Source organism: Arachis ipaensis, chromosome B10, assembly GCF_059453495.1.
Source record: "Arachis ipaensis isolate K30076 ecotype BB chromosome B10, ASM5945349v1, whole genome shotgun sequence".
Lineage (NCBI taxonomy): Eukaryota > Viridiplantae > Streptophyta > Magnoliopsida > Fabales > Fabaceae > Arachis > Arachis ipaensis.
Genome location: NC_142435.1, coordinates 7786126 through 7812564, shown reverse-complemented (window position 1 = coordinate 7812564; position 26439 = coordinate 7786126). Strand labels below are relative to the sequence as shown.

Below are 26439 nucleotides of genomic sequence, written 5' to 3'. Positions count from 1 at the left end.
GTCCTTTCAGGTTCTGGATCTGCTTCAACAAGAATGTTCTTGTCCTTGCTCCTGCTCATATGAAAAAGAGGGACAGAAAAATAATAATAATAGGGGTCCTTTTTACCACAGTATAGAGGTCCCTGTGTGAGTAGAAGAAGAAAAGAATGTAATATAAAGAAAGAAACACAAGGGTAAGGAGAGCAGAGATGTGGGATGAAGAGAGGTGTTAGTAGATGAATAAATAAATAGAAGGAGATGAGAGAGAAGGAGAATTTTCGAAAATTATTTTTGAAAAAGAGTTAGTGATTTTCGAAAATAGTTTTTGAAAAAGGTTAGTAATTTTTCGAAAATTAAAATAAAAAATTAAAATAATTAGTTAATTAAAAAGAAATTTTGAAAAAGGGGGAAGATATTTTCGAAAATTAGAGAGAGAGAGTTAGTTAGGTAGTTTTGAAAAAGATAAGAAACAAACAGAAAGTTAGTTAGTTAGTTGAAACAAATTTGAAAATCAATTTTGAAAAGATAAGAAGATAAGAAGTTAGAAAGGATATTTTAAAATCAAATTTTGAAAAAGATAAGATAAAGAGATATTTTTGAAAAGATATGATTGAAATTAGTTTTGAAAAAGATTTGATTTTTAAAATCACAATTAATGACTTGATTCACAAGAAATCACAAGATATGATTCTAGAACTCAAAGTTTGAATCTTTCTTAACACGCAAGTAACAAACTTGAAATTTTTGAATCAAAACATTAATTGATGATGTTATTTTCGAAAATTAGGAGATAAAGATAAGAAAAAGATTTTTGAAAAATATTTTTAAAATTTTCAAAAATAAATAAGAAAAATAAAAAAGATTTTATTTTTGAAAAAGATTTTGAAAAAGATAAGATTTTTGAATTGAAAATTTGATTTGACTCATAAAAACAACTAGATTTTAAAAAGTTTTGAAAAAGTCAACTCAAATTTTCGAAATTTATGAGTGAAAAAGAGAAAGATATTTTTTTTATTTTTGAATTTTTAATGATGAGAGGGAAAAATATGAAAAAGACTCAATGCATGAAAATTTTAGATCAAAACAATGAATGCATGCAAGAATGCTATGAATGTCAAGATGAACACCAAGAACACTTTGAATATCAAGATGAACATCAAGAACTTATTTTTGAAAAATTTTTAATGCAAAGAAAACATGCAAGACACCAAACTTAAAAATTTTTCATGTATAGACACTATGAATGCAAGAATGCATATGAAAAACAAGAAAAGACACAAAACATGAAAACATCAAGATCAAACAAGAAGACTTACTAAGAACAACTTGCAGATCATGAAGAACACTATGAATGCATGAATTTTTTGAAAAATGCAAGATGAATATGCAATTGACACCAAACTTTCAACTTGACTCAAGACTCAAACAAGAAACATGAAATATTTTTCATTTTTATGATTTTTTTTATTTTTTTGGATTTTTGTATATTTTTTTTGAAAAAAAACATATAGGAAAAAGAAAATAAGGATTTCAAAATTTTTTTAATATGAATTCTAGGAATCTTGTATTCTTAGTCTAAAGCTTCAATTCGAGGGTTAGGCATGGCTTAATAGCCAGCCAAGCTTTAGTATGCTATTACATGTATTGAAGTGATTAGTTGAATCCTCAGTCCAAAGGAATTTGGACATGGCTTCACAGCCAGCCAGGATTCAACAAATCATCATAAACACTAGAATTCATTCTTAAAAATTCTGAAGAAAAATATATTTTTTGAAAACATTTTTTTTTAAATTTTTTTTGAAAACAAAGGAGAAAATTTTTGAAAGATTTTTGAAAAATTTTTGAAAATAAAACAAAAAGAAAATTACCTAATTTGAGCAACAAGATGAACCGTCAGTTGTTCAAACTCGAACAATCCCCGGCAACGGCACCAAAAACTTGGTGCACGAAATTGTGATCTCAGGAAACGGCGCCAGAAACTCTGTACGCACGTCTTAATAAATCGTTTTTCATTCACAACTTCGATACAACTAACCAGCAAGTGCACTGGGTCGTCCAAGTAATAAACCTTACGTGAGTAAGGGTCGATCCCACGGAGATTGTTGGTATGAAGCAAGCTATGGGCACCTTGTAAATCTCAGTCAGGCGGATATAAAATAGTTATGGAGTTTTCGAACATAAATAATAAATAGATAGAAAATAAGGATAGAAATACTTATGTATATCATTGGTGAGAATTTCAGATAAGTGTATAGAGATGCTTTCGTTCCTCTGAACCTCTGCTTTCCTGCTGTCTTCATCCAATCAGTCTTACTCCTTTCCATGGCTGGCTTTATGTAAGGACATCACCGTTGTCAATGGCTACTTTTTATCCTCTCTGGAAAATGGTCTGATGCGCTGTCACTGCATGGCTAATCGTCTTGAGGCCTCACCCTTGTCAATGGCTACATCCCATCCTCTTGTGAAAATGGTCCAAATGCTCTGTCACAGCACGGCTAATCATCTGAGGTTCTCGATCATACTGGAATAGGATTCACCCTCCTTTTGCGTCTGTCACTACGCCCAGCACTTGCGAGTTTGAAGTTCGTCACAGTCATTCAATCCTAGAGTCCTACTTGGAATACCACAGACAAGGTTTAGACTTTCTGGACTCTCATGAATGCCGCCATCAATCTAGCTTATACCACGAAGATTCTGATTAAGAGATCCAAGAGATACTCATTCAATCTAAGGTGGAACGGAAGTGGTTGTCAGGCACGCGTTCGTGGGGGAATGATGATGATTGTCACGTTCATCACATTCAGGTTGAAGTGCGAATGAATATCTTAGAAGGGGAATAAGTTGAATTGAATAGAAAAATAGTAGTACTTTGCATTAATCTTTGAGGAACAGCAGAGCTCCACACCTTAATCTATGGAGTGCAGAAACTCTACCGTATGAAAATACATAAGTGATAATGGTCCAGGCATGGCCGAATGGCCAGCCCCCATGAAAGTCTAAGATAGCATAAAACTGATCAAAGATGTCTAATACAATAGTAAAAAGTCCTATTTATACTAAACTAGTTACTAGGGTTTACAGAAGTAAGTAATTGATGCATAAATCCACTTCTGGGGCCCACTTGGTGTGTGCTTGGGATGAGCTTGAATGTTACACGTGTAGAGGTCAATCTTGGAGTTGAACGCCAGTTTGTAACGTATTTCTGGCGTTCAACTCTGGCTTGTGACGTGTTTCTGGCGTTTAACTCCAGACAGCAGCGTAGAACTGGCGTTCAATACCCTTTTACGTCATCTAAACTCAGTCAAAGCATGGACTATTATATATTTCTGGAAAGCTCTGGATGTCTAATTTCCAACGCAATTGGAAGCACGCCATTTTGAGTTTTGTAGCTCCAGAAAATCCACTTTGAGTGTAGGGAGGTCAGAATCCAACAGCATCAGCAGTCCTTCTTCAACCTCTGAATATGATTTTTGCTCAAGTCCCTCAATTTCAGCTAGAAAATACCTGAAATCATAGAAAAACACACAAACTCATAGTAAAGTCCAGAAATGTGAATTTAACATAAAAACTAATGAAAACATCCCTAAAAGTAACTAGATTCTACTAAAAACATACTAAAAACAATGCCAAAAAGCGTATAAATTATCCGCTCATCAGCAACCAACTGATAATCATGCCAAATTCATGCTGACAATGGCGAATCTCGCTAATACCATGGAAGCTAATGCTGCTGCGACTCTGCAAGCTGTGCAGAGATTGGGCCAACCGGCCGGGAACGGAAATGGCAATGGGAATGGCGAAGGGAATGCCAATGATAATGCTGAGGGTAATGGCGATAACACGGGAGTAGTTCCGATGACCTTGGCAACGTTCCTCAAGGTTCATCCGCCAACTTTCCGAGGGTCCACAAATCCTGTTGAAGCGGACCACTAGTTCCAGGCTATGGAGCGTGCTTTACAGGCGCAGCATGTTCCTCTTAATCAATATGTAGAGTTTGCCGCTTATCAGCTAGCGGGAGAGCCCCAGCCCTGGTGGCAAGCTGAGTGTCATTTTCTACAGCTTTAGAATGCTGACATTCCATGGGAAGTGTTCCAAACGGCTTTATATAAGAAGTATTTCCCTGAGTCTGCAAGGGAAGCAAAGGAGATAGAGCTAATGCAGCTGAAGCAAGGTTCCATGTCTGTGGCTGAGTACACCAATAAGTTCGAAGAGCTTTGTAGGTTTTCTCGGGTATGTCAGGGTGACCCAGAGACTTTCGAGAGCTGGAGGTGCATTAAGTACCAAAGGGGTTTGAAGGAGAGCATTATAACTACTGTGGCTCCTATAGAGATCCGTATCTTCTCTGACTTGGTGAATAAGGCTAGAGTAGTAGAAGAGTATGCCAAGACCATGGTGGCATCTAAGGACACTCATGGAGGGAGCTTTAGTCGGGGGCATGGCAAGTACTTCCATCCGAGAGGACAAAGCTTCAAGAGAGGAAGATATGCGCCTCAAGGCCAAGGGGGCTTCAGAAAGAACAATCAGAATCAGTTTCAGTATGCCAGGGGAAGAGGAAATTAGAGTAAGGATTCTCCGGATTTAGCTTGTAATCGTTGTGGACATTTTCACCCTTATGACTCATGCAAGATTGGTTTAGGTGGTTGCTTCAAGTGTGGGCTTCCTGGCCACATTGCGAAGGATTGCCCTCGTTGGAGGAATCAGAATGCGGGCCAGAGTCAGCATCAAGGTCGAGTCTTTGCTATGAATGCCAAGGATGCTTCTAAGACGGATCTGTTGATGAGAGGTATATGTCTAATTGGTGATAAATCCTTAGTTGCATTAGATGATATTGGAGCTTCGCATTCGTTTATTTCATTTGCTAAAGTTGAGGAATTAGGTTTGAAAGTGTCAGAGTTACCTTTTGATCTGCATGTACATACTCCGCATCAAACAGTTATGACTAGGTCAGGATGTAGACAAGTAGGTTTCAAGCTTGAGGGTAGAGAGTTTGTGCATGATTTGATCTGTTTACCAATGGTGGGGCTTGAAATGATTTTGAGGTTTGATTGGTTGTCAAAGAATCGGGTTTTGTTGGATTGTTTTGAACGGACAATTCGATTTATGCCGGAAGGAGAAAATGGAGCAGTGGTAGCTACGGGATATTACCAGAACTCTGTAATGGTGCATTGTAGTGGAGAGGAGTGTCAGGATTATATTCTGTTTGCTGTTAATACGTTGGGTGATGCCCAGAACTTAGATCAGATACCGGTGGTTAGAGATTTTCCAGAAGTATTCCCGAAAGATATCCCTGAGTTCCCACCTCAGAGGGAAATTGAATTTGCGATCGAATTGGTGCCGGGAGCCGGACCAGTGTCGATTGCACCTGATAGAATGGCTCCGATAGAGCTGGCAGAGTTAAAGACTCAGTTGGAAGAGCTTCTGAATAAGAGGTTCATTCGACCGAGTGTATTACCGTGGGGAGCGCCAGTTTTATTGGTGAAGAAGAAAGATGGAGGAATGCGTTTGTGCGTGGATTACCGATAGTTGAACAAGGTGACTGTGAAGAACAAGTACCCGCTGCCAAGAATAGATGACTTGATGGACCAATTACAAGGCGCTGGAGTATTTTCCAAGATTGATTTGAGATCCGGTTACCATCAGATAAGGGTGAAGAAGGATGATATTCCTAAGACCGCGTTTAGGACACGCTATGGACACTACGAGTTTGCGGTAATGTCTTTTGGGTTAACAAATGCACCTGTTGTTTTCATGGATTACATGAACAGAGTCTTTCGTCCCTTTTTGGACAAATTTGTGGTGGTTTTCATAGATGACATCTTGGTTTACTCTAAGACGGCAAGAGAGCATGAGGAACACTTGAGGATTGTGTTGCAAATCTTGAAGGAACAGAAGTTGTACGCTAAGTTGTCAAAGTGCGAGTTCTGGAAGGAGGAAGTAAAGTTTTTAGGCCACGTGGTGAGTAAAGGAGGCATAGCGGTAGATCCTTCTAAGGTAGAAGCGGTAATGGAGTGGGAAAGACCGACGTCTGTGACGAAAGTCAGGAGCTTTTTGGGTTTAGCCGGATATTACCGGAGATTTATCGATGGATTTTCCCGGATTGCACTACCAATGACAAAGTTGACAAGGAAAGAGGTGCTATTCGTGTGGATGTTGGAGTGCGAAGAGAGTTTTCAGACGTTGAAGCAGAGATTAACTTCAGCACCTGTTTTGATCTTGCCAGAACCGCATGAACCGTTTGAAGTGTATTGTGACGCTTCCTTGAAGGGTTTGGGTTGCGTGTTAATGCAACACCGGAACGTGGTGTCTTACGCATCGCGTTAGCTGAGATCGCATGAGGTGAATTACCCCACTCATGACTTGAAATTTGCGGTGATTGTGTTTGCATTGAAGATTTGGAGACACCACTTGTACGGAGTAAAGTTTAGCATTTTTTCTGATAATAAGAGTCTCAAGTATATCTTTGATCCGAAGGAGCTAAATATGCGCCAGAGAAAGTGGATGGAGTTGCTTAAAGATTATGATTTTGAGTTGAGTTATCACCCTGGAAAGGAGAACGTGGTAGCAGACGCTTTGAGTCAGAAATCTCTAACAATATCTTGGATGAGGATTAAGGAAGAGGAGCTAGTAGATAAGTTTGTGGATCTTAAGCTGGATATTGGCGAAGTTGCCGGGAGAGCTTATTTGAACCAGCTACAAATCTCAAGCACGTTTAAATCAGAAATACAAAGGGCTCAGCAAGATGAGCAGAAGCTTCAACAATTGTTTCAACCAGTGGGTGATAAGAAGTGTGAAGAATTCACTAAGGATGATGAAGGGTTATGGAGGTACAAGGGAAGAATTTGCATACCGGATGTGGGGAGTTTGAGACAAGATTTATTGTCGGAGGCTCACAATAGTGGGTTTTCTATTCATCCCAGAAGCACGAAGATGTACTATGACTTGAAGAAGATGTTCTGGTGGCCTGGGATGAAAGGTGATGTAGCAAATGTTTGACTTGTCAGAAAGTGAAGATAGAGCATCAAAAGCCGTCAGAAATGCTACAACCACTTGAGATTCCTCAGTGGAAGTGGGAAGGAGTTGCTATGGATTTTGTGACTGGTTTACCGAGGACTGGGTTGGGATTTGATGCGATTTGGGTGATCGTGGATCGCCTAACCAAAGCCGCTCATTTTCTGCCTATTTGAGTGAAATGTTCTATGGAGGAGTTAGCAAGATTGTACATCAAGGAGATAGTAAGGTTGCATGGTGTGCCATCAAGCATAGTATCGGACCGTGATCCCTGATTCACATTAAGGTTTTGGGGAGCTTTCCAAAGAGCTTTCGGTACGAAGCTATGCCTTAGTACCACATATCATCCGCAAACTGATGGACAATCCGAAAGGACTATTCAGACGTTGGAAGATATGGTAAGAGCATGTGTGTTGGATCAACCCGGGAGTTGGGATCGTTACATGCCGTTGGTGGAGTTTGCATACAACAATAGTTTTCATGCGAGCATTGGGATGGCTCCGTATGAGGCTTTGTATGGACGGAAGTGCCAGTCTCCACTTTGTTAGTATGAATCTGGTGAAGCAAGTGTATTGGGTCCAGATGTGGTAGCAGAGACTACTGAGAAGATTAAGAGAATACGAGAAAGGATTCTGACTGCTCAGAGTCGACAAAAGAGTTATGCGGATCAGAGAAGGAAACCGTTAGAGTTTGAAGTAGGAGAACACGTATTCCTTAGGGTTACACCGACCACTGGGATTGAAAGAGCAATCAAGACCAAGAAGTTAAACCCAAGATATATAGAACCGTTTGAGATTTTGAAGAGATTCGGGCCGGTGGCGTATCAAGTCGCTTTGCCACCTCATTTGTCTAACTTGCATGACGTATTCCACGTGTCACAGCTCCGTAAGTACACGTCGGATGCGGCTCATATGTTGGAGCCTGAATCGGTTGAGTTGAAAGAGAATTTGACTTTCCAAGTGACACCAGTGAGGATCGATGACTGTAGTGTGAAGAAGCTGCGAGGAAAGGATGTTCCATTGGTTAAAGTTGCTTGGGAGCGAGCAGGAGTAGAAGCGCACACTTGGGAATTGGAGTCTGAGATGCGAAAGGATTATCCCGAGCTTTTCTCAGGTAATTCAAATTTTGAGGGCAAAATTTCTTATTTGGTGGGGAGAATGTAAAAACCGCAACTAATCAATCGGTTAATTAAGTAATTAATATTGCCCAAATTAGGCTTCAAAAAGTTAGAGAAAGAATTTGAGGATTTAAAGGTGATTTTCGGACTCAGTGGTCCTTTCTAAGTAAGAAAATGTGCTTTCTGCGAAAAACTGTGAAAAACCATGAACCGGTAGTTGAACCGATTCAAGTTTGCCCGGTACCGCATGAGAAAAAGTGAAAACCGGCGAAAATCTTAGAAAAATGTTAGAAATGGAAAACCGGGTGTTAATTTTAAAGGTTTGGCCCAAAGTTGGGCCAAACGGGCTAAAAACGCTAACGGGTTGGACCGGACCCAAGTTGGGCCCAAGCCCAACATATAAAAGGCTCATTAAATGAACCAAACCAGCCACAATACTAAACAAACACACTCATACATGCTGAAAAGAGAAGAAGAGAGAAACCCTTTTGGTTACTATTCATCATCTTCTTCCAAAGCTCATATCTTGAGCTAGAGAGCTCCGATTGCCGCATCGTTTGCGGCTACGCGTTCTTCGTGGAGAGCTCTACAAGACCCACCTAAGAAACCCTCAAGGTAATCACGAAATCTTCTCAGTTTCTCTCCTCAAAATTCGGGTTTATAAGGTTTTTGATTAAATGAGTTTTTGTGATTCTTTGTGTTTAGGTTTGCTCTAATCCTTGCTTAGCCTTGGATTCTTGCTAGTAAATCTGTGGGAGAAGGTAAGAGCCACTAAACCCTTATGAAATTATGTTTAATTAGAACCCTGGGTTGATTTGAGGTGATTTGTATGCATATAGTTTGATTATTGTGGCTTTGGGAGCTCTTAGAACTTATTTGTACTTATTGGAGTGGATTTGAAAGCTTGGAATTTAGTTGAAAGCTAATTGGTGATCAATTTGAGTTTTGGTGCATAAAGGGAATCGGCCAAGGTATGGTTTCGATTTCCTCTATGTAGTATATAATATTCATGGACACATAGGCTAGTGACCAATAAGATAGGTTGAACTAAAATGATGGTTGGTGTGTTAAATGTTGATGAATTGATGAATGTTGAGTTGATTTGTGATGAATTTTGATGATATGATGTTGTTGAATGATTGTATGGATTGGAAGTTGGTTCCTTATGATAATTGTAATGTTGTGATTTATGAAATGGTGGGTTTGATGGTGATTTTGATCATAAATGTTATATAGTTGATGTTGGAATTGAGAATAATGAAATGAGAAGGAGAATGTGATAAAGTTGGTGTATTATGGTATAACTAGCACATTTTGATGAAAAGTGGTGTTTTGAATGGCTTGATATAATTTGGAATGGTATGGTGTGGTTTGGAATGGGTATGGAAAGAAATTGTGTAAATTGTGAAGTTAGGCAAAATTGGATTTTTTATGAACTTTGTACGATCATAACTTTTGCCTCGGTTTTCGAAATTGATTGAAATTCGTTTATAATTAAAGATCTTTGAAAACCCTTTAAATCGATATAAGGTTTGTGAAAATTGGAATTTTGTCAAGGAAGTTATGATCCTTCAAAGTGGGTGTTAAAAATCTGAAATTCTGCAAAGTTGCAGAATTTCAAGATTTGCTGATATGTGCGGGCGCACACTCTCATGCGGACGCACACCCCTGCAAGTACTTCGACCTGTGCGGACGCACACACCTGTGCGCACGCACAGGTAGGGAAGTGTATTCTGTTCGCAGCGCTAGCACAGCTTGTGCGCGCACATATCTATGGAAAAACTTCAACTTGTGCGGACGCACACGTCGGGGAGGTCAGTCTGTTGGGGGCGCTAGCACAGGTTGTGCGAGTGCACAGACCCTTGTAAAAATTGACACCTGTGCGTACGCACACCCCTGTGCGTACGCACGCATTTCAAAACTCTTAGGAGTGTGCACACGCACAGACCCTTGTGCGGCCGCATATGTCCTGTTTCTCAAAATTTTATTTGTTTTCAACTATTCTACCTTCCCAACAAGGTCGTAAACTTCTAAAACACCATTTGAAAACTTTTGGGACTAGTTTTAAGTATTAGAACATGGGATATAACTGAAGAATCCTAGTACATGGTTTGATGATAAATTAGAAAACGGAGGCCTAGATTTCTGGCGTGCTGAGAATGATTTGATGATTGGTGGAGGATGATTGATATATGAGATAAGGAATGATGAACTTTTGACATTGGAAACTGAGTTATGAATGGACAGTGGTTAAGATGAGTCGGGGACTCGGATTGAGACGATGGATCTCTGTATACTGAAAATATTTTCTGAAAACCACTGAGATATTTTTTTTACTGAGATTATGAGACGCTATGCGTCCGGCAGGGACGGCGGTTGGATCCCGCCTGTCGAGGTAGCGGCGGCGGCGTAAGGGCGGTGGTTCGTCCCGCTTGCGTTGAGATGTGAGGTCTGTGGCAAGAGTATCCCGCTCGCATCCCTTCGGACCTATAGAGCGTACAGGCGCCGGTACCTGGACAGCGATCCGGACACTATATCTCGAGGGTTCCCATATGAGTAATCCGAAGGGCGACGTCTCCATGGAGATGTGTCGGGTTAGCAGTTGAACCGACAATGTGATATCACAGCCAGTAAAGCAGGCATTCATCATATGAATTTTCTACTTGTTTGTCTGCTTTGCCGTCTTGTAATTGTATGCCTAATTGAATAACATCTCTATTTGCTTACCTGATCTACTTGCCTTGTATGCTTTTACTTGTGAATTACTTGCATTATATATTACCTGTGTTTTCTACTGGGATTGAGGAGGTTCGAAAGGCGGTGGCGATGGGATCGCATGGAGGATAGGTTGGTGAAGGCTGTGGGACAGCGGTGTATGGTTAGAGTAGAAATCCCTTAAGATAGATTACCCGGTTTATTTATGATGAAGTTTATATTATGCTTACTTGTTTTAGAATGCTTTAAGCTTGAATCTTGTGATGGATATGGAGCTTAGGATTGCCTTTGGCATCCCGGGGTCTTATATCCTACATCACTGGGCACTGTTACCATACTGAGAACCTCCGGTTCTCATACCATATCTTTGTTGTATTTTTCAGATGCAGGTCGCAACCCACCTCGGTGAGTTGCTTTGGATAGTGACAGGAGTGGAGGATCTTGGATTTCTTTTGGAGTCTTTTTGGTTTTTCTGTTTATACATCTCTCTTTGTATTTTGTTTAGCTTAGAGGCTTGTATTATGAAAGAAAAACTTGTATAAGCTGTTTTTAAAGCTGTCAGGTTTCTATATGATTCTGTATACTTGGGTATGGCTAGCCGGCTTAAACTCCGCGAGTCGAGGCTAGTTTCCTATGATATTATATACTTATATTTTGTTGTATCTTATCTGTTTCTTGTGCCTTAAGCTAGTAATTCGTTAGTACGATTTGCGCTTTTCAAATCCGAATTTTTGAGCTATATCTTTCATCGGGCTTCTAGATATTACATTATTCTTCTATATATTCTACGTATGAGCTTTAGGACTGTCATAATCTCTAGTTAACATTTGCTTTACGACGCGAGGTAAAACTTAGGCTAATTAGGGTGTTACACTCTTTGTTGCTCTTTTTATTTTAGTTATATTCATTGATTTCTCTTCTGTATTGATGCTCTTTTTATTTGAAATATCGTGACAATTTAGAGTGTATGTTGTGACCCATGTGATATTTATTAATTTGGTGTAACTTTTTAGATGGTTTATGTTATAATGTGTTTAAGGAGTTGACTTAAAATTATAATATGAAATATAAAATTATAATATGATTTATAGCATGCTAAAATAAAATATTAAGATATTATCGTATAGATATTTTTTTATTTGTCTATTAGATTCAACTATATAGGATCTTGAAAATTATGCAATTATGTAATTAGTTATTTTTTTATATAATTATTGTATTGATCATTTATATTAGTGAGACTATTTTTATTATTAATATTTATAAATATTTATAAATATGCTATTATTTGTTAGTAATTACTTAAAATAGATAACAAAATAGGTTATAGGGTATTACTTTATTTAAATTATAAATAATTAAAAGAATAAAATGTCAGTAATTATTTTTAAAATAGACATTAAATTTAGTTTTATGGTACTGATTTATTTGAGTGGTTAATAAAATTTTATAATGTTCAAATTTATATCTACTCAATTTATGTATTTTATTTTATTCTACTTAACAAAAAATTGAGACATGCATTTTTAATTATTTATTTAAAAAGTATAGCGAAATGAGTTATATCAATTAAAATTAATTATCGATAATTGATATCAATTAATTGATTGTATTAATTTGTAAGATGAATAACGTATAATAAATGTTGTGAAATTAATTATAATAAATTAATAATTAATAAATAAAAAATTAAAAGGGACTTTTTTACTTTTTAATGGCTACACGTTTGTATAATTTCACTTTTTCTTTATCTTTTCCTTTCATATTTATTTCGTTTAATTTATTGAACTAAATTAATTATATTAATTATTTATATTAACTAATTAAGTATTTTTTAATGAGTTATTATAATTGTGCCTTTAGACCATATGTTAAAAATATTATAAAAAATATTTTATAAAAGTTGTTGAAAAAAAATATTTTTAGAATGTGTCCTTAAGACACAAACTAACTAAATTATTTTTCAATTTAACGTGTTTAATTCGTTCAATTGTATTAATTATAACTAATCAATTATATAATTTGATTTGATTAGGATAAATATTTCATCATTTAATATTTTATTTGATTCATTAAATTACATTAATCATAACTTTAAATATTTAATTTAATTAGAATAAATATCACATTATTTTAAATTTTGTTTGATTCATTAAATCAAATTAATTATAACCAATTTATTATTTAATTTGATCGAGATAAATATTAAATTATTTAATAAATAATATATAAAGTAATGAAATAAAAAAACTCAATTAATTCAATTTATTATCTTATTATTTTATATATCCCTTTTCTTCTTCTCTTTTTTGTACTTCAGGTAAAATATTTGTAATTTTTTATTTTTATTTTTTTATCTTAATTTTGCTAATATTTTTCTATGATTTTGTTTTATATTAATTTTTTTTATTTATTTTGATTAATAATTCTTAAGGGTATTATTATTTTATTTAAAGATAATTTAAATTTTTTGTAATATTTTTATAAAAGTTGATTAATATGTTCTTCTTTAAAATAAATTTTTTGAAATTTTTTTAATAAGATCGTATTTTAATTTTCTCTTTCATCCTTTATATTAATTAATTATATTAATCTTCTATTGTAATATATTTTTTATCTACTCCACACATTATCTTTTCTATCTTCCTTTATTTTTTTAATTGCTTTTTTACTTTATTTTTAATTGTTTATTTTACTTTTACTTCTCATATAAAGATTAATTATAATTCATCAGGTTCTTTTTGAATTTAAGTGAATTTTTAGGTTATATTTTACCATTGATGCTTTTATTTTGTTTAGTGTATTTTTTTTAGTCTGTGTTTAATATAATAATCTGTAAATATCTATTCTATTATATAAAAATTAAATTTTTGCACTTAATGATAAAACTGTCGTGACATGTTTTTAATGGTGTTTTTTAATTTATTTCTTTTAACTCATTAAATTCAATTTATTATAATAAATTAATGATATCAACTAATTAATTTGGTTAATTATTTAAATATTATACAATTTATTATAATTTCTATCAATTAATTAATTGTAATTCAAATTAAATGATTATTTTGTTACAAAATTATTATTTCCTAATCTATTTATAGGCAATACATATATTAATTATAATCGCAAATTAAGCTATTTTATATTAAATGACTTATATAATGGCCATCTCATTTATTATCATAAATGCTGAATTAAATAAGTCATTATTACTTTTGATTTATAATTAAATGAGAATAAAACCAAAGATACTATTTTATTTGGCCTTTAGGGTTTAATGGGTATTACATTCAAATATAAATAGTGACTTCAGGATTTTGGTCTCCAACACATCAAAGCCACCTCCGTAACTCTTTTTTCATAAAAGGAATTGCGATTCAACTCTATTAGGGATACAGAAGGTTTTCAAAGAACAAGGGAATGGTCTGAATTTGTACGAATTATAAATGTTCGAACTTACGATGTTATTTTAGTTGGTTGTCGTTATGAGAATGACTCTAATCTATACGTGTCTAAGGACTAGAATAGATTACATATTATTTAAGTAATTTATTTCTAATATTGGTATTTGATTAAATTAGTTTTAGAGAAATTTAAATTGTTGACTCAATTTATATATTACGACTATTCTTTTTGAATATACTATTTTTACATTTTTTAATATAATTTTTTCTGATTTTTAAGTTTATTTTCTTTCTTGGATATATGTATCACCTTTTTTTTTCTCATTCGATATTTTAGATTAGTAATATAATTATTAAAAAAAATATATTTAAAAAAAAGAAATATTAAAATATCACTATTTAAAAAAAGAAAAACGAAAAATTAAAACACCAGTATTTAAAAAAATGTTAATATGCGTATGAATGGGTCTGAATTGAGGAATATATATGGATATAAAAAATAAAAAATTATTGCACGATTATAGAATAAAAAATAATCATATATTTTAAACGAAATAATTATAACAAAAAATAATTAATATATGTAATTTAAATGTTTTTAATAACCAGTAATATGGAATTTAACAAAATATAATTCATATATTTTTTATTTATGTATATGTATAGAACTATTTATGTATATGTATATATATTAAGAAAAACTACTGCAATATATATATATATATATATATATATATATATATATAATTATTATAATTTTTGAAAATTATACAGAAATTCTTTTTTTTTCTCAAATAAATTTATTCTTATTATATTACAATTAGCTCATGAAGAATGCATGATTATATTAATTTAAAAAATATCTTCATTATAATTATATCAAATCAATATTCAATGCGTTATTAAACTACTTATCTGTATTTATTACATCATTAGAAGAATTAGCATCACAAGTAGAATTTTATCATAAAAAAAAAAAGTAAAATTGCATATATATATATATATATATATATATTGAATTTAGAAAATAAAGATCGTTAAGTAATTAAGATTTTTTTTGAAATAAATATTATAAACTATATTCTTTAATAAGTAACCATTTTAAGTTGTAGGTTATGTTTGGTATGGTTTATTTGTATATCATTTAAATTGGTGTTGTTTTTATAACGATCATTTATTCATAATAATTTGTTAAAGTTTTTGATACCTTACAATAATTATCTATAAAGAAGAAACATATATATTCTGAAAAAATTATTAAATAAATTTATTTTTTTTGTCTTATTTTTATATTAAAAAAATTTTTGTTCTGTCCTTTTTTAACTATTATCATGTTATTATAATTGTTAAATAATATTAAAAAAAATTTAAAAATAGAAATAACAATGACACTTCGAATAATTAATTCAATAGAATTAACTTAAATGAATAAGATGATTTAATTAATTATAGAGATAATAGTATATTTATAAATATTAATAATAAAAATAGTCTCACTAATGTAAATGACTAATATAATAATTATATAAAAAATAAATAATTAAATAATTGCATCATTTTCAAGATCTTATATGATTGAATTTAATAGACAAATTCAAAAATATCTATACGATAAGGTCCTAATATTTTAGCATACTGTAAATTATACTATAATTTTATATATCATATTATAACTTTAAGCCAGCTCTTTGAACAAATAAAGTACACATGATAAAAGAAAATATTACAAAATAAAATTATAGTAATATTATTTAAAAATACCGTAAAAAAGACACATATCTTTTGTTAATCAAAAGTTAGAAGGAAAAAAATATGTGCCTAATAATGAACAACTAAAATAGACAAAAATCTTTAAAAAATATAAAAAAATGAAATGTATAAGTAGTGATAAAAGAAATAAAAATTAAATAAATTACAAAAATTGTATCCTAAACATAAGAGAGAGAGAGAAAAAAAGAGAAAAAAGAGAAGGAAGAAGTAAAAAACACATTATGATTTCGTATAAATAGATGACATTGAAAAAAATAAATTAATTAAATTAATTCATGTATTTCGTTATCATATTTATTATTTACTAAAATAATTTGATATTTACTCCGATCAAATCAAATCAAATAATTAATATAATTAACTAAATTAATTAATTGGTATAATTAATTGTGAAATTTGAATGTCTAATCAAATTAATTAATTGATATCATTAATTAGTTATAATTAATTTGCTTTACAAAATTAAAAGAAATAAATCGAGAAACACTCTTAAAAGGATGCCACGTCAGTTCCATCATTAAGTATAGAAATTCAATTTTTATATAATAGAATAGATAGATTTTGCCAAACACATTAAAATATATAAAAATATATTTCTAACAACTTAATAACACCCTAACAAATTCTTAAACCGAAAATAATCAAGTGAAAAAAGCTATGTTATAGAGCATATCAGAATTAAATTTAACTTTAATTCTGATTAGACTTTTTATCTTTTGTTTAAACTTAAAGTAGGATATTTTAGATTTAAATTTGATTTTATTTGTATTTGCCAAAAGATTTGATTTGGTATTGATTTGTTTAACATATTTTTAGAAGTTTAAAATTTAAATCAAATCTAATTTAAATTAAGTAACATATATTTAGAAGTTTAAAATTTAAATCATAATCAATCTGATATAATATACTAAGATCAAATTTAATTTAAATTAATTAATATATTTTAAAAGTTTAAAATTTAAATCTAATCTTATATAATTTATTAAGATTAAATATTATTTAAATTAATTAAAATCAAATATATAATTATATCTTTAGTTTAATTTCAGATTTATAGTTTTATTTTAAGGATATGTGACCATATTAAAGTTGAACAATTAGGAGTTTATTTAATTACTTTTGTGAAATATTTTATGTAGTTTTTGATGAGTATATTTTCTAATTTCTTAAAAAATATAAACTTCTATGTCTTTAAATATGGTGAATGATTTGGTTTACTTGTTGCATGATAAAATTGAAGAATTCAGATAATTCTTAGTGTTTGTTCTTTCAGTTTATTTATTTGATATAGTTTGTCAAGAACATATTTTTTAAAAATATAATAAAAAAATATTTCGAATGAACTAGATTGTTAAAAATGTGTTTTAGTTGGTTTGTTTATGCTAGTTTTTTTATTATTCCTTGTTTTTTTTTATCAATTTCTAAATTCTAACAATTATATATATATATATATTAACATATCTGATAATTTCATATTTTACAAATCTTAAGGAGACAAGTACTTATTTTTTAATTCTTATTTTTATTTATTTATAGAGACGGATTCCAGTCTCGTCGGATTTTGGGAATTATTATTTAATTTTTTGTTGCGACTAATCTCCAAAAATATTCATTTTGATGGATTTTTTTCATATATTTCTATTCTATATCATATATGTATAAATGATATATATATTTATTTATTTATTTATATTGTTTACATTGAAAACAATATTGAGTAATATAGTGTAAATATAAATTTTCTTATCTTGGCATAAAATGGTAAATATTATGTTTATTTTATTTTATTTATTTAATAAAAATCCCAAAACAAGCCATAATTAATTTTTAGATATATGAAACGCAATACAAAAATTTGTTAAATTTTGTACAGTTCTATTATTATTATTATTATTCTTGGTGGGGGACCTCAATTATACTTCCACGAATTAAATACAAACACACTGCTGGTTTTCTCATGAAAAGGCTTCAAGTACACCAATTATTAATTATCAATTAATGTATTGGTCTTCCTTTCCTATATATTAACGTAGCTGCAACGTTGCCGTTTTATTTTGATTTTGCGTGCCAAATGCATTATTTATTAGACTTCAGCTAATATGTGTATTTACTACTATTTAGAGTATATAATAATTTTGTTATTTGTAAAAAATTTTAAATTTTTTTATTTAATAAAAATAATATAAATATATTAAAAACTTAATTTTTTGTAATTTTAATATATTTTTTTAGAACACAAGATAAATAAATTCTGTTTATTATAACATTTTAGAAACTATTTATTTTTAACTATAATAATTTTTTTTTTGCCTTACAGGAGATAAAAAATTTGAAAATTGTATTAAAATTGAATGGGATTTCGATGAAAGTTTGAAAATGAGTATTTACAAATGGGGATTAGATATTGATTGTGATATGTGATTAATTTGTGAATTGTGATGGTCCAATTACCAAGTCAATGACAATTGTCTATGGTCGTCAAAATGGTAAGAAGGGAAAAAAGAACAAGAAGGGAAAAAACACCAAAACAAAGAAAAAATAGAAGAGTTGATGACAGCAATAAAAAGTGAACACAGTCACGAGGCACTACTCTGACCAAAATTCCAAATAAAGCATTTTCATAGCATGGCCACTGTTCCTTGTTGTGCAAGTAGTCAAGTATTAAGACTTTTCTAAATAAATTAATAATTAATAAAATAAAAGTGTAGTATAAAATAATATTTACAATATATAAAATATTTTTCACTTTCTTGAACCACAACAAATATCCTATGATAGTACAGTTAAGAATAAATAAAAGATGCTATTTTTTTAGGGACAAACACACAATCAAATCACATGTTAGAAACACATCAGATTATCAATTTATCAATGAGACAAATAATAATAATAATTTTTTAAACGTGTATAAAAGGAGGGTTGAAAAGGGAGCCCTTTTTTTAATAATATTATTATTATTGTGTGTCCCCATTTTGTTTCAGAAAAAATCTACGCAACTTTGTTTGTTTGTCTTTCTCCTTGTGATAGCGGGAAAAAACACACACACACACTCAGTCACCATAGCCGTACCCACCAAACCTTTCGTCGCCAAGATCAAATCTTTTCACTCTTTTGAGCTCAAGCCATGTCTCACGCCAACTGGGAAGCTGATAAAATGTGCAAAAATGCTCTCTTGCTCTTCAACTCTCAGCATTGTTCTGTTCTTTTCTCTACAATTTCCTTGTGCACTTTCTATTTTTGTTTCCTTGTTCGTTTATTTGTTGCTGTGTTTTCTCTGTTACGGGTTTTGTTCGTTTGATTCTGGCGATGATGCCGTACTTGGTTTTGTTACATGTGGTTTTTTTGACTTAGGGTTTTGGTTTCAGTGTTGTTGTGATGGCTTTTGTTGGGGTTTTTTGCACCCTTTTGTTTGGTGAAGTTTGCAGCTGCTTGAGTTGCAAGGTTTATGTATTATCCGTGGTTTAATGTTCATTTAGGTTCCTAGAATGAGTGGTTTATTTCCATGTTTTTTCTTTTTCCTTTTTTTCTTGTTTTGGTTTTGTTCTTGTTAGTTTCATTTTGAACGTGAATTAGTAGTACACGCATTAGTGTAGTCTATTTGGGATTCCTTTTTCGTATTTTTCTTAAATGTGATGCTAGCTATCAACTAACCATGACACATTCTACCTTTTATGTTTTTCTAGCGATCGTAGAGTTTGTTTGTGCTTCTTTTGCATGTTTGCTAGCTTGTGCTGACTCTATTTTTCTCTTTTCTAATTAGTTTTTTTTTTGTTTTTGTCATTTATTTATATTTTTTTTTGGGGGGGGGGCTGGGGGTGTTGAAAACAGGCTGGATGTGTATATCTATGATTATCTGATGAAGAGGCAGTTGCATGCTTCTGCCAGGGCATTCCAGGCCGAAGGAAATGTGTCGACCGACCCTGTTGGTAAGATAATAAGACCCTGTTGTTATATGCTCATGCAATGCTGTTCCAATTTGTTGAATTTGACTTATACTTCCAGCAATAGATGCGCCTAGTGGTTTTCTCTTCGAGTGGTGGTCTGTCTTCTGGGACATATATATTGCAAGGACCGATCAGAAACACTCAGAAGCAGCGGCAATTTATAGCAAGGTAGAAGTTTGCTTTTTAATAGACCTTCATTGATTTCCCCTGCTTCTTCTGGGATTTACTTTGATATCCTTCTAGTTATTTGCTTTTAGGTGAAGAAGCATATGCTGTGTGCCAGTATTTACCTGCTTTTAGTATTGAAATTCTTCCTTTATATATATATATATGTGGGCCTACCTGTTTCATATGTGTAGTATGTATTATTGATCAAAGACTATGATTGAGCCATGTATAAATTTGAAAACGACAGACCCAACAAAGTAAGGCTCGAGAACTGCAAAAACATCAAGAGCAAGAGCTTCAGAATCCAAATCAGAGACAACAAATGCAAATGCAACTCTATATGCAGAGATATGCTCAGCAGCAGGAACAGGAGCAGCAGTTACAGGAGCAGCGGCAGCAGCAGCTTAGGGCTCAGCTTGTTGGTGGCAGCGGTATCCGTCCTATTAACAATGATCCTTCAATCAGGCAGAAACGTGCAACTTCTAATGCTATGGCAACAAGAGTGTATGAGGACAGGTTGAAGTTGCCACTCCAGAGAGATGATTTAGATGATGTTGCCATCAAGGTACGTAGTTTATTTGCGACTATAATATGCTAGTGGTGCCCGCCCTCTTCACAAATTTAGCTTCACATGTTTATACTGTTCATTTGCAGCAAAAGGGAAGTGGTAATGTTGGTCAGCTTCTGGACCCAAATCATGCCTCATTGTTGAAAGGAGTAGCAGTGACAACTGGCGGCCAGGCTACAGGGTCTCTACCAATCTCATCTTTATAAGAATGTTGCTATTCATATCATCTCTGTTCTGGATGCCTATCTCATATTGGATTGAATTTACAAGTTCTCGAATTCTATTTGCAGTCAAACGTCTCTCGGTGCACCTAACATTTTACAAGGCAGTCTTCAACAAGTTCAAAATCAGAACCAGCATCTTCCAGGATCTCTGGTAATTTCAAACATTATCTTTGCCTTAGCTATGTGCTATCCCCATTTGACTTTATATATAAGTTTTTATTTACTGGTCATTTGTCATGAAACAGGACATGAAAAGTGATATGAATCCAATGGTTAGACCTCAAGCTGTTATATCAGATGGATCCTTTGTTGGTGGACATGGTACTGGTTTGTTTTCAAATTGTATTTTCTATTATTCCCATGCTTACTTTACTAGCTAGATTTCCGATACGTTGGAAAGCTTACACTTTGGCACCTGTAATGATATTATGGTAAATACAACCAATCTTAAGATCTTAAGAAATTGCATGCCATTGTTTTCTAACCTAAAGATATATTATAATGTTGAAAAAAAAAAAAACAATACTTGATTTTACACTTCCCATTATCTTGAACATACACTCTACTCTTGAGACACATGCTTTATTTCGATACAGAAGATGATTCAACATTAATGCAATATTTCCATATTGTTTCTGAGCTTTCTAAGGAAACTGATAAATGAATACCTTAACGGCTTAACCCTGATTTGAATTCGTTGCCTTCCATTCTTGAAATATTTAATGTTCCTTGCTTTGTTGCATAGTTTCTTTATATGCTGCATGTGTCATTAAAGATATTTCCTCTATCTTCATCTGCATTATATAGTACTAGTATTTGTATGATATTGGGATTTTTCTTTGATTGTCGGTTGACATTTGTTCTCAATTTTAGGTTCAAATCAAGGTTGTAGCAATTTGACTCTGAAAGGATGGCCTCTAGCAGTAAGACTTATTCTCTAAAATTAATGTTCTGCTATTTAATTGGTTTTTTATTTTTTATTTGCTGGTCTGTCTTTACTGGTTCATTGATTTGTCAAACGTAAGGAAAAAATAGCATTTAGTTTCGGCAGTGTCGCATGGTACAGTCTGCAGTACTACACAGTTGGCCTCTGTTATGCTCTAGCAGATATAAGTGATTTGAAATGGAAAATGCCAAAAATGGTTGTTTTTTGAATTTTTTTTAGTTTATTAATTAATTTGTGCTTCAAATTTCTTGTTTCTATGGAATTAACAAAAGAACAAGAATATAAGCTATCTTTCCAATAGTCAATGTTTCATATATTCACCTAGATAATTTTGTTAGGTGCATTATGTTCATTACACTCCCCAAGCAATCCCACTTTTTGATATGGTCTCAATTATTTAGGGACTGGATCAGCTTCGCTCAGAATTTCTTCAGCAGAATAATTTGATGCAGCCTCCACATTCTCTCAATCATCTTTCAGTGCAGCAGCAACTTATACTTCAGGCACAACAACATGCTGTAGGTTCCCCCTCCGCCACTGATTTTGAGAACAGAAGACTCAGGATGCTTCTTAATAATCCAAATATGGGTCTTGTGAAAGATGGACGATCGAATTCAGCATATGACTCAATTCCTAATGTGTTGGCTGCACAAGTTTGTTCTCCGATGTTGACTCATCCGGATACAGATATGTTCCTTAAGGTTACACCTGCTTATGTAGCTGAATTGGATTAACTTCTCCAGAACTTAAATCTATTCCATCTGGCGTTGTGTTTGAGCTTCTGCAAACTACTCACTCTGTTTCATTAAACTGAATTTTGTAGCAACAAATGCAAAACAGCAGTCACCAGCTTCAACAACATCTGCAGCATCCTCCTTCAAACCAGCAGTTGCAGAATCTCCAGCGGCAAGGAAAAATTGGTTCCGGGAGCAATACACAAGATGGGTGCATGTCCACCTTACAAGGAAATGATCAGGTTTTCATTATGCCACCTGTGAGCAATATTAGTGCAGCAACATGTATAATTATTATCTACATTTTTAACTAACTTGTGTGTTGTGTTTGCATGCGGGTTAATTTAAGGCTTCCAAAACTCAAGTTGGCCGAAAGCGAAAGCAAGCATCATCTTCTGGTCCTGCCAATAGTTCTGGAACAGCAACCACCACAGGACCATCTACCAGTTCGCCTTCAACACCATCTACACAAACGCTCGGAGATGTGCCAAATCTGCAACAGAATGTTCCATCTTCTAAGTCAGTGCTTATGTTTGGTACTGATAGCTTGGGATCACTTACATCGGCCCAAAATCAACTGGTTAGAGACCTCTAAATCAATCCTTTGGTCTTTCTAGATAAATTTTTTCTCTCTCTTATATCACCAAAGATGGCCTGCAAAACTTATATTCTTTATTTGAGAAAATTTGCTTATATTGTGGCCCCTAAATAAAACAAGAAACATGAGAGTAAATGAAATTAGCATGTACTATTTTGATGCTGGTCATCTTTCTGAATGTTGTTTCATTGAGCATGAGATTCTTCGTATAAACTACATGATTGGCACGTAATTGAATTCTTATACTATTATTTGCAGGCTGATATGGACTGCCTTATTGGTGACGGAACTTTCAGTGACAATGTTGAGTCGCTCTTTTCTGCTGATGATGCAGACCCTAGAGATAAGATTGGCAAAGGTATGATAATCTGATAGATCAATATCCTAATTTAATAGGTACTCATGAATAATTTTTTTTTTTGCATGCTTATATGAAAGTCCTAATAATTTAAATTTGATGCATTAGAATTCTCATTCAAAGAGACCAAATGTGTTATGGCAAGCACACATAAAGTTGAGTGTTGCCACTTCTCATCAGATGGAAAACTGTTTGCTACTGGTGGCCATGATAAAAAGGTAGGTGCTAGACTGATCTTACATCAACTATGGAATGACCAAATTTACAGTCAGTGATTGTTGGAAGAAGCTTTTGTTTAATTGCTTTAAATTTGTTAGTATATGGTAAAATCAATTTCTCTGATGACACTCTTCTGCGATGCAGGTATCTTTGTGGTGCACAGAATCGTTTAACCTGAAGTCGACACTAGAAGAACATACTCAGTTGATAACCGATGTTCGATTTAGTTCTTCAAGGACATCGCGCCTTGCTACATCCTCAGCTGACAAAACTGTTCGGATTTGGGATACTGAAAATGTAAGTCATAATTTTCATTGGTCAAAATCAAATTATTTTTTAAGTAAAGTTCTATTAACTTAGATTTAGAAATTAAGTGTTTTTATTTTAATGATAAAGTATCTATTGTCAGATTTTTCTTATATCGCCATTTGTTCTATTTATCTGATTATTTTGATCCATATGCTTTGCAGCCTGGTTATTCTCTTCGAACATTCACAGGACATGGTTCAACTGTGATGTCACTAGACTTTCACCCTAGTAAAGACGACCTTATTTTCTCTTGTGACAATAATGAGATAAGATACTGGAGTATTAAAAACGATGGTTGTGCTGGGGTTTACAAGGTATATAGTCTCAATTCTCAACGTAAATTGTGACGCTGATCCCAGGATATTATTACTGTCTCGCCGAACCATTTTTTTTATCTCTCCTAATTGTCAGGGTGGCGTAACTCAGATGAGATTTCAACCTCGTTTGGGAAGGCTTCTTGCAGCTGCGGTAGATAATCTCATTTCCATTATTGATGTAGAAACCCTCGGTTGCACACTCAAATTACAGGTCAGTTTCGGATTTTGACCTTATTATGAAGATTGCCTTTTGATTTCTTGATTCTGTTTTTATCCATTATTTGTCAGACCTTGTTTGTTCTGGTGCTGATTTCAGGGCCATAATAACCTTGTCCGTTCGGTTTGCTGGAACAATTCGGGAAAATATCTAGCATCTCTTAGTGATGATCTTGTTAGGGTATGGACAGTTGGATCAAGTAGCAAAGGGGAGTGCATTCATGAACTCAATGCATCCAGGAACAAATTCAACACCTGTGCCTTCCACCCCTTCTATCCTTTTCTGATCATTGGCTGCAATGAAGTAAGTTTGACTTTTTTGTGATTTCTAATGTTATCATTTCCGACTTACTTTTGCGACAAGCTTTTGTGCTGACTGAAATGATGGATACTTGTTTCAGGCAATTGAGCTGTGGGACTTTGTTCAGAACAAGACATTGACACTGGCTGCTCATGAAAAGCTTGTATCATCCTTGGCAGTATCTAGTGTTAATGGTTTGGTTGCTTCAACTAGTCATGACAAGCATTTCAAGATCTGGAACTGAAAATGCAACTTCTTCATTATCAATGGCATTGACAATAACTATAGGGATATCATTTAGTATTCATGAGACCTATATTTACAAATTTTTTAATATATATTTTATATATTGTATATACTATATAGGTCATCTTAGTTCCTAACATGCTTGTATAGGTCTTTTTTTGGGAGGGATATTTGCATAGGTAACTTGAGAAATTTTAGATATGTTTTGGATTTTGGCTCAGTCCCTCTTATAGCTCATAGTAGGCATACAATCGGTTTGATGAATTTTCATACTCCTCAACTTTAAAATAGAAACACATTAGGGTTTATGCTATGGTGTGGTAATTGGTAAACCTCAGTGCAAATACTGAAATTGAAATAGTGATGATTAATTATAGAAGTATTTGACCACCTTTTTTTCCTTGTGTATGTCTCTGCGTTATTTTTCTTAATAAAGCGCATTTTTTATTTACTATTGTATGTTCACATTTTAAATGACTGATTTGGTGAGTAATTTTTTGTATACACATGATTTTGGTGATGTGTTATTTTTGTTTGTTTTGGTCTTCAATTTGTCCGTTTTCCTAAATGTGTTACGTTTGTGTATATGGTTCTTTTGGTTCCAATTTCACTATAATGATTCTCCATGGGGAGCTTCAGGCATTATAGTGGTTCTTGGACATCTTTTTGCTGGACTATGCAACAGCTAACTTAGCCGGCAAGATTGCAATTTGGACCCAATTTGGTCTCTCCTTCTCTATTTAACTTTAACATTCATTGGTCCCTCTCAAATCTTGTGAAGGTTACCTTCTTCTTCCTCCTCCTTTTCATCTGAAATCCTCCTCCTTTTCATTTAAAATTGAAATAGTAAATAGTGATGACTACAAATAATGAAAAAAATAAGATAGAATAATCATTGAATATAATATATACTAGTTAAATTATTACAATCAAGATAAATTTTTGTAACATATAAAACATTGAAGGTACAACCAATATATTATTATTATGTATTTTTTTTATTATACTATTATTTAGTATTTGTATTAAAGACAAAATATATAAAATTATTTTATATAAATTAAATATGTTCATGATAATTATTTTTAAAAACATTTTAAATATAAATACAAGAAAATAAATATTTTTTGCATCGTGCGGGTACATAAACTAATTTTTTAAAAAAACAAACGGTAGATATTCACATACGCCCTTGTACTTGCTTGGAATATGATATTTCAATTTTTACAACTGTTCATACTCTGATCCAAAGACATAACCAGGCCCAAAAAGAATAAAGGCCCACACAAGAGATCATG

The 26439-nt window shown here is 32.8% G+C and overlaps 3 protein-coding genes across 4 annotated transcripts; all 3 read left to right on the top strand.

Annotated features, from left to right (window-relative positions):
• Positions 1-3672: 3672 nt before the first annotated feature.
• Positions 3673-6300, top strand: LOC148579078 (uncharacterized). The gene is made up of 5 exons (XM_088488424.1): positions 3673-3858; positions 4045-4417; positions 4616-5367; positions 5503-5688; positions 5812-6300. Exons 1-5 carry the CDS (start codon positions 3673-3675, stop codon positions 6298-6300), a joined length of 1986 nt encoding a protein of 661 aa, XP_088344550.1.
• A 159-nt stretch (positions 6301-6459) lies between these two features.
• Positions 6460-8230, top strand: LOC148579077 (uncharacterized). The gene is made up of 3 exons (XM_088488417.1): positions 6460-6952; positions 7570-8062; positions 8203-8230. Exons 1-3 carry the CDS (start codon positions 6460-6462, stop codon positions 8228-8230), a joined length of 1014 nt encoding a protein of 337 aa, XP_088344543.1.
• A 10750-nt stretch (positions 8231-18980) lies between these two features.
• LOC107624271 (transcriptional corepressor LEUNIG-like) lies at positions 18981-25361 on the top strand. 2 transcript variants are annotated; one of them, XM_088505012.1, is made up of 18 exons: positions 18981-19149; positions 19822-19919; positions 20002-20105; positions 20353-20670; positions 20760-20854; positions 20964-21048; positions 21143-21218; positions 21771-21820; positions 22245-22544; positions 22667-22819; positions 22927-23157; positions 23434-23533; positions 23642-23751; positions 23897-24049; positions 24223-24375; positions 24473-24589; positions 24695-24898; positions 24996-25361. In XM_088505012.1, the coding sequence occupies exons 1-18, from the start codon at positions 19118-19120 to the stop codon at positions 25137-25139; spliced, it is 2523 nt and encodes an 840-aa protein (XP_088361138.1). In that variant the 5' UTR covers positions 18981-19117; the 3' UTR covers positions 25140-25361. The 2 variants fall into 2 exon arrangements, with proteins under 2 accessions (XP_088361138.1, XP_088361133.1); XM_088505007.1 differs by having other exon boundaries at positions 19996-20105.
• Positions 25362-26439: the final 1078 nt, after the last annotated feature.